Source organism: Octopus sinensis, linkage group LG5, assembly GCF_006345805.1.
Source record: "Octopus sinensis linkage group LG5, ASM634580v1, whole genome shotgun sequence".
NCBI classification, from domain to species: Eukaryota; Metazoa; Mollusca; class Cephalopoda; order Octopoda; family Octopodidae; genus Octopus; species Octopus sinensis.
In genome coordinates this window covers 51765038-51774223 of record NC_043001.1, presented here as the reverse complement: position 1 = coordinate 51774223, position 9186 = coordinate 51765038, and the positions used below count along the sequence as shown (strand labels likewise).

At 36.6% G+C, this 9186-nt stretch overlaps 1 protein-coding gene across 5 annotated transcripts in view; it reads left to right on the top strand.

Moving 5' to 3' along the window:
• The first annotated feature begins 354 nt into the window (after nt 1-354).
• Nucleotides 355-9186, top strand: part of LOC115212306 (leucine-rich repeat-containing G-protein coupled receptor 4-like) — an 85318-nt gene continuing 76486 nt past the window's right edge. For 2 of the 5 annotated variants that reach the window (XM_029781160.2, XM_036503435.1), the window contains exon 1: nt 399-717. Coding sequence is in view for 1 of the 5 variants with exons in the window: in XM_036503436.1 (XP_036359329.1) it covers nt 691-717; nt 6389-6391 (30 nt within the window). In the remaining 4 variants the exon portion in view is untranslated. Of the gene's footprint in view, nt 718-6388; nt 6392-9186 lie in introns of all 5 variants that reach the window. The other 3 variants (XM_036503434.1, XM_036503436.1, XM_029781163.2) reach the window with 3 other exon arrangements.

Below are 9186 nucleotides of genomic sequence, written 5' to 3'. Positions count from 1 at the left end.
AGCTTCGTGCAATGGCCATACTCGATAACGAGGGGGCAGCCACCATGTATGTATGGATGTATGTATGAGCAAAGCTGAGTGTTACTACTACTACAACTACACACACACACACACAGACGTGTGTAAATATTTGTGTACATGATACACGCACACACATGCGTGAAGAAAGTGACAGTGTGTGAGTGTGTCACTCACACATAAACTCTATAATGTGTGCGTGTGTGTGTGTGTTCACTTCAAACGACATACATTTCAATTCCCGCAAAACTTTAAAAGAAATCAATTTTCCAGACAAATTGTACCTCACAATTCAACACAACATACAAGAAAGAGAGAAAGAGGAGGAAGCACAGAGAGAAGGGGGGAAAGGAGAGAGAGAGAGATCAAGGCAAGCTTACTAATCACTTTACAGCCCAATCTGGTTGGCTAAACCACTCAGCGCGTATGCGTTGATAGTTTCATATACTTTTTGTTTTTGTGCTATGTATGTGTTTGTCATTTGTTAATCTTTTCCCTAAATTTGTATTCCCCTCTTTCTACTTAAAAGGTAGGAGCAAATCAGCTACCGCATAAATCTTTACGAATCTCATAATACGTCCCAAGATTTTTTATCGTCCACCCATAGACACACTTAAGTTATACACAACACTCGGCATGTAAAGCTCTATCCTTCATACCTTAAACTATTCAATGAACTGGATACTACTTTTTACCAAGGTAACAAAGCTTGTTTTTCCTTCTTTTTTTTTCTTTTTTACATTTTTTTCCAGCAATTGTTTTGTATCTATCGTATTTTAATGTTTTATATATAGCACCGCGTTTTCAGAATTGCAAGTTATGGTTAATATTAATAATGATCATGATGCTTAATTCATGATTCATAACAAAAACATGCTAACAATATTTTGAAAAGGAACTCAAAAAGTTTTTGTCGCAAAACCTAAAAACTGTTCGTGTTTAAAAGTCCAAGTTAAACTAAATGTATAATTTTAGCACATTAAGGGAGAGTAATGGATTAAGAACGTTTTTATGTTCCTTAACATTTGAGTTCGAGACCCACCGAAGTGGATTTTAGATTTTCATTTTACCGGAGCCGATTTAATCGAATACATACCTCAGAATGTATGGCGAAAGTAAAGAATACGTACACCTGGTGTTTCGGGTTAGGGTTTTTGTTACGCTGAAAACGGGTGATGTACGTATTCTTTACCACCGCCGAATTTATAGTCTTTCTATGTGTGTGTGAAAGAGAAAGACACACACACACACACACGTACGTGCCTATGGGAAGTATATACACGCCTACATACATGCATTCATAGACAGACGTGTCAAATATACACCCATTCAGTTGTACGATTTACCTGTTCATGAATTAACGTGTTGAACATTCCACAGACACGTGTCACCTTGGAATCAACGTAACACAAAGCTGGATAAATATAATTCATATTTATCCTAAAGACAAATAGATTAAGGAAATCTAAGTCAAGAAAATGAAATCTCATTGAACTGCGATGCATTGGGATTTCGCAGTTTCCTTCAACTAAATTTTCTCCACAAGGCTTTTTAGTCGAACCTTTGCCAGGCTGCATGTATGGGATCGAACCCGGAACCACGCATCATTCTTCGAAAAGCGAACTTCTCAATCACAAGGCCATACTTCATTCAGCTCTCTGTTTATTTATCAGCATTTGTGTAGCAGGCTATGTTACTTTTTTTACTCGTCTGTTACCACCCACCTCGCCGCCTTTTTTTTATGTATCTAGAGCATGAAGCGTCACCATGGTAATTGAAAAGCAGGACAGACATTCAGTATTTGTATGTGAATATAACGTATACGTGACATGTTGAAGAGATGTTGTTTAGGCCCAGGTCTAAACTATGATTGATCAGACAAACTATAGTAAGAGGCATTCCAGCCGAAATAGGCGCGGGAGTGGCTGTGTACTAGAAGCTTGCTTCCTAACCACATGGTTCCGGTTTCAGTCCCACTGCGTGGCATCTTGGGCAAGTGTTTTCTACTATATCCTCAAGCCAACCGAAGCCTTGTGAGTAGATATGGTAGACGGAAACTGAAAGAAGCCCGTCGTGTGTGTGTATATATATATATATATATATATACACAATATATATAGGGTGCGGTGAATCAATTGTCATCTAAATTACGCAAAAATGACATCTTATTTTTACAGATATATTTACCAAAATACATAAAAATATCTTGAAATGCTAAGGAGTAAATTAGTAAATTTATTCAATAACATCGTTATTGGCTTCAACCACGGCCTCCAGACAACTTCGGAATCTCCTGCAACTCTTTTGGGCCGTCTCTTTGTTTAAATTAGTGAATGCTGCCATAATCCTTGTCTTCAGTTCATCAGGAGGTTGTAGTCTGGAGAGTTAGGTGGCCAGATGTGGGAGATGATATGGTCGCAAAAATTGCCTGACATAAGGTCTTTCAGCAGCCACCCTCTTGATCCAGAGCAGCACTACGTCCTCCAGGCACATGATGTAGGCCTCCGTGTTGAGTCTGAAAGCGTGTGGCAAAATGAATAGAAGCATAACGTCGCCAACGCTAGTGATCACTCTAAATATCAAGTTTGATTTTTATTACTCTCGGTACATGTCCTCAGATTGACACCTAAACACTCTGAAATGTTTGTATTGGAGCTTCCGGCGCGTACGCCAAGCAGTACAGCATGTTTCTAAATTTCTGGCAGAGTGAATTCCATCACGGTGCTGGTTTTTTCACAGACGGTGCCCAACTGACCCTACCGCACTGTGTAGTCGACAAAATCAAAATTTCCAATATGTTTTTTAAGACTGTTGTGTAAGGAAAATTTTGACTTGAGCAACGACACTGAACAGAAGTGCGGGAACGCAGTCTCCCGCGTGTCATATAAAAATCGTATTTTGCGGCTGCTTTATCTACTTGTTCGGCAATTTGCGTAAACAAATCCTTTTGGTTAATGTATGCCGTTTGAAAGGTATTTCTATAAAATTTCATTGAAAAAAAACCCATTTTCCTAAAAGTTATGAGGGAAAGCTCGGATCTTGTGAATTTACCGAAGTCCTCTCCCCACCCTCCCGTTGCTTTGCGCGCATTTATTTATTTATTATTTTTTTTTTCATATTCGTTTCCTACACATTGTTTTACACCTATTCCAATATTTATTTTTGGATTTTCATTTCCGGGTCAAGATGTAAACATTAACCAAACCTTTTTGTTTCTTTATTTTTTTTTTCGTTGTCTTTGATCTACTCGAGAGAGCTGAACAATCTAACACATACTCACTCGCATATATACATACATACAAACACGCACGTACACGCATTGCAGATCAAAGACAATGCCGGCATCACCAGCATACGAAAAAAATTAAAGAAATAAAACAATGTTCCGGCCATTGTTGAACGCGAAGATAAAACAACTATAAAACAGGATTTTCATTTGACACTTGAGAGACTATCTCCGAAACATAACCACATGAAAGAATTATATTCTTTTATTCTTTTTCTTGTTTCAGTCATTTGACTGCGGCTATGCTGGAGCATCACCTTTAGTCGAGCAAATCGACCCCAGAACTTATTCTTTGTAAGCTTAGCACTTATTCTATCGGGTACTTTTGCCGAACCGCTACCAAATACTGAATAAGTTATTAAAATCATAACGTACATTTCTACTCAGTATTTAGGTATAGAATCTTCATGTATAAAATGTGTATGTCCGTATTAATAAATAATAAAGAGGAACATATAACTGATTTTGAGTGGCTGTGTGGTATGTAGCTTGCTTACGAATCACATGGTTCTGGGTTCAGCCCCACTGCGTGGCACCTTGGGCAAGTGTCTTCTACTATAGCCTCGGGCCGGAAACTGAAAGAAGCCCGTCGTATATATGTATATATATATATATATATATATATATATATATATATATATATATGCGTGTGTGTGTGTCTGTGTTTGTCCCCCTAGCATTGCTTGACAACCGATGCTGGTGTGTTTATGTCCCCGCTACTTAGCGGTTCGGCAAAAGAGACCGATAGAATAAGTACTGGGCTTACAAAAGAATAAGTCCCGGGGTCGAGTTGCTCGATTAAAGGCGGTGCTCCAGCATGGCCGCAGTCAAATGACTGAAACAAGTAAAAGAGTATATGTGTATATATATATATATATATATGTATGTATGTATTAATACATACATACACAGGTTATGAACTTAGGGTTAAATAATGACAACAGAAAGAAAAAAATTAGGGACTAGATAAGGCAATAAGAGGATTAATTGATTATTATAAAGTGCTATAAAAATCAATAGTGAAAGTATATGTAGCTTATAAATAAAATACTCAGAAATAGACTGAACAGACGAAAGAGCAAGAAAAGAGCACAATATGTCTAGACTGTCACTGCACCTAACACAATTCATCATTCCATGTCAGAGTATGAAGTATGGTTTTTAGTGAGGTACAGAAGTAGAAGGAAGAAGGATCTTGTGGTCCCATGCTATAGGACTGCAAGATCAGCTGATCTGGAGCCACACTGTAACAACTAAGTTGACACTTGTTGGTGTTGCTTTTTTAGCCTTAATCAGCTCTAATCAAGAAAACCTGTGATCAAATGTATTCCAGTTACATCTGCTATATTTCTCCTTTGGTGCAGTGAATCCAAGACTGGATTGTCCAAAATGTCCTTTAGTAAGATGCTAGGATGGAATTTGAGGGAGATTTACACTTGTTATTTGTAAGTTCCCTTTTTCACTCTGTGACAGCTATTCGTTGAGTCAGCATGCGTTTTATAAACATCTCATACAACACACCTACATCCACAGAGAATGTATATTTATTACAAATGTAAAAAACATCGCCCTTCTCAAGCCTAGCCAGGCTCATGGGCCCGGTTTCTGTGGTGTATGTGTTCCCCCCCCCCCAGCTGGACGGAACGCCAGTCCATCACAGTGTTACTCGGGAAACAGGAAGAGAGAGTGAGAGAAAGTCGTGGTGAAAGAGTACAACAGGGGTCACCCCCCCCCCTGGTGGAGCTTTTAGGTGTTTTCGTTCAATAAACACACATAACGCCCAATCTGGGAAACGAAACCGCGATCCTCTGACCGTGAGTCTGCTGCCCTAACCACTGGACCATTGCGCCTCCATTACAAAGGTAGGTAAGTAATAAAAAGTGTATGAAATATGATAAACAATAGTGGAGAGAATGGAGAAGTGTGCTTGTAAGTTTCTAGAAGAGTAGTTTGATCTCTCAACATGATTTTCAAGGGTTGGGCTGTTTATTGCTACTACGAAACTTGGCTGCCTTCATCATCACTGGTGGAGGAGATTAAAGTGTATAGAGTAGTTGTATCTCCAATTAATATTAGGGCTGGAATAAGGTGACAAGCTGGCAGAATCGTTAGCACATAGGTGAAAATGCTTAGTGGTATTTTGTCTGTCTTTATGTTTTGAGTTCAAATTTCACTGATGTTGACTTTACCTTTTATTTGGGGTTGATAAAATAAGGATCTGTTGAATATTGGGATTGATGTAACCAACTTATCCCTCCCTTAAAATTGTTGGCCCTGTGCCAAATTTTGAAACCAATATTAGGACTGGAATGATATTGCTGATTATCATTCGTAGTTGAGGGTTATGAATAATTGTATGCATGTTCTAGCAGCATGCAGTTAATCCCTTGCATAACATACCTGGTGACATAGCAAAATTCTGTGTGATGCACTAAAACAATAATCTAGGAGTGACAGTGCATGAGAGTCAATGTAAAATTGCACCCTGTTGCTTTCCGCAAGAAAAACAAAGGGTAATGCAGGACTGTAAACAAAAGAGACCTGATATCCAGACTTCTGACATGGTACTTGTGATTGGAAGGTACATGTGGATGTGGAGTGCTTATGTTATAAGCCATATTATGAGAATTAAAAAATGCTCGGATTCTGTAGCATAATCTAATTTGACCACCTTCCTTGACCCCCCCCCGCAACCCCTCTTAATTGTTGAGTCAACAGTACCTAGGGAAGAGTGCACTCAAAGGGAATAAAAGATCCTTTAGTTGAAAAACTGGCAAGGGTTAGCGACAGGAAGGGTAAACCAGGCTAAATGCCAGCTGATTGTCTGTTTCATTTTCCATTGTGAACTGTATGGATGGCTTTATTGAGTTCACATGATCTAACAGCACTTGGACATCTTCCTGGTGGGGCCACAGTATAAAGGTGTCATCAACATATTGTAGCCATAGTGTTGGTTTTTGTGGTGTTGATCCTAAAGCCAAATTTTCAAAGTAGTCCATGTATATATTGGCTATTACCATAGCTAAACCCTCTTCTTGTCGATATATATCAGTGTCCATACTGAAGTAGGTAGTTTCTACACAGAAGGTCAACATTTCCATCAAGTTTCTTATTGGTATACTAGTGCATTCTTTTAGATGGGTGTCTGTCACTAGTTTTTCTTGTATCACCGATAGTGTTTCACCAGTTGGGACTTTGGTGAACAGGCTTATCACATCTAGACTCACCATCTGGTTGGATTCAATGGGGGTACCCTTGATCAACATCGTACGTGAAGAATTCCACCACTTCACAGAATTGATCAAGGATACTCAACAACCTCCTAAGCAGACCGAGTGCATATGGGAACCGGTATTAAAGAAGGACAGAAAAATAGATTTATAAGCCCTAAAATTCACTCCATAATGTAAATAATGTACATTCGTGTTTTAATTTGTGATAGCCAAGTCAGCTTTACAAAAATTCGTAGCTTCGTAGCTATTTGATGTTTAAAAATCTTATCGTATTTTTATAATTAGATATTATTAGGAATTGTATTAAAAATGTTGATATTTTCTGTATTGCAGAATTATAACCAATTTATTGCACATAGTTCCAGGTTCAGTTTCACTCCTTGAAAACTTGGACAAGTGTCTTCTACTATAGTGTTTGACCGATAGAATAAGTACTAAGCTTTAAAAAAATAAGTACTGGAGTCGATTCATTCGATTAAACTTTTCAAGATTGTGCTGCAGTCTAATAACTGAAACAAGAAAGATATGTGACAGCAAAATCTTATATCGGCCCCCATGGGTTAAATGAACCTTAGTTGCTAAGTTGTAATGAAGCGCTTTTTTATTGACGTGCCACAAAACCTTACATGATGTCAAAAACAATAGTTCTGGATCTTATATATTTTCTGAAAGGTGTTGCTTCAACTTAAGCATAGGGAATTTGTTTGGCAATTTCACAGTAATGTAAACAACAGCAGTCATTTGAGGGAGGTTTAGCTGTTGTTTCTTGCAGGTTGAGCGACTGCTTAGAGGATTTCTCTCTCTCGACGAGTGTACAGTTTTACATAAAGTCTAATTTTAATTATCATCAGTAACCCAATTATATTAAAGTGTTCTACTTAGCATTTTTCTACCATTTGCTTTTGCTGGAGTTTGTACTGTAAATACGATCTGAGTCTCCGATTAAAAAAAAAAAAAAACCAAAACAAATTTTACTTTTCATTTTAGATAATCTAAAAGTACCGGGTTATTAAATCAAATGTAAGAAATCTGGGAACATGTGTGCTTGTAATGTATGTGTGTGTGTGTGTGTGAATTATGTTTATGTTGGTTTCAAATTTTGGCACAAAATCTACAATTTCAGGGAAGGTGTAAATGAATTTTTATCAACCTCAGTGCTCAACGGGTACTTATTTTATCAACCCTGAAAGGATAAGAGGCAAATTTGATGTCAACAGAATTAGAACTGAGAACATAAAGATGGACAAAATGCCACAAAACATTTTGCTGGCATGCTTAACGATTCTGCTACCTGACTGCTTTCATATATATTTAAATATTGGTTTCAAATTTTGGTACAAAGCCAGCAGTTTCGGGGGAGGGTGTAAATCAATTACACCAATCCCAGTACTCAACTAGTACTTATTTTATCGATCTCAAACGGCTGAAAGGCAAAGTTGATCCATACAGTATTTTAAATGTTTGTAAAGTCAGAAGAAATACTGCTAGGCATTTTTCCTGCACAGTTGATCTACAGAAAAAAAAATAAAGGAGTTGTTTTGATGGACCATTCCAGTTTATTGATGCTCTGCATCTATCTGCCTACATACACACACTCATCTATATATATATCTATATCTATATCTATATATATATATATATATATATATATATATATATATATATATAAGGTATCATCTGCCTGAGCTTTCATCAATTTTTTTCTAGACCCTTCGCGTCTGTTTGATTGCCAAATGTTCAATATATACACATATTTTCTGAAAGATTAAAAAATTCTGAAGATCTTTCGAATTTTTCTATACATGAAACAGCAGACAAAAATAAATGAAACAAACTTATCTAAATCAAGGTGAAAATTAAACAAATAATCGGCAAGAATAGGCGATGCTTAAATTAACTGCCGTTAATCACAGAAACTGAACATTTTCTTAGCATTCATTAAATGCATTAGACATTATCTTGTTTAATTATTGTAAATCAGTTTACGAATTGATAAAAAGGTTAAATCAAACGTATTTTACATAAAATTCTATTGGTGTCGTTGGTGATCATTTGTTTACTTTTTCTTTTTAATTCAGTGAGATTTGTTTAAATTTGTCCGTCGTTTGCATGGGGGATGGCAATCTTTTGAAATTTATACGTATAATATTGCGGGTAAAGTGAAACAGACGGCACCGACTATCATCGCATGTATAATGTGTACTTATACCCAGTTTGTTTAACTGTGTGTTTGTGTGAGAGAGTTATAGTTTTGTAAGGTTCCCCCCCCCCACTATCTTCTACTGCAAAAATGTTCAGTTTATTAATTAAAAAGATTCATTAAAATGAAGTAAATCACCAGTGTTTTCGATTTATTACTCTTATTGGTTATTGACGATTTTTTTTACTGATTATTAGCAGTTATTTCTTTATCTTTCACTTTTAACAGGAATAAGGTTGCCAGATTAGAAAATTCTCTTAAAATTTCTCTCTCTCTCTCTATATATATATATATATATATATATATATATATATATATATATATATATATATATATATATATATATATATATATATATATATATATCTTTATATATAAAAGAGAGGTTGTGTGTCTGTCTCCTACGATTTAGATTCCTAACTACTCCCACATTTTGCGGTGCAGTTTAA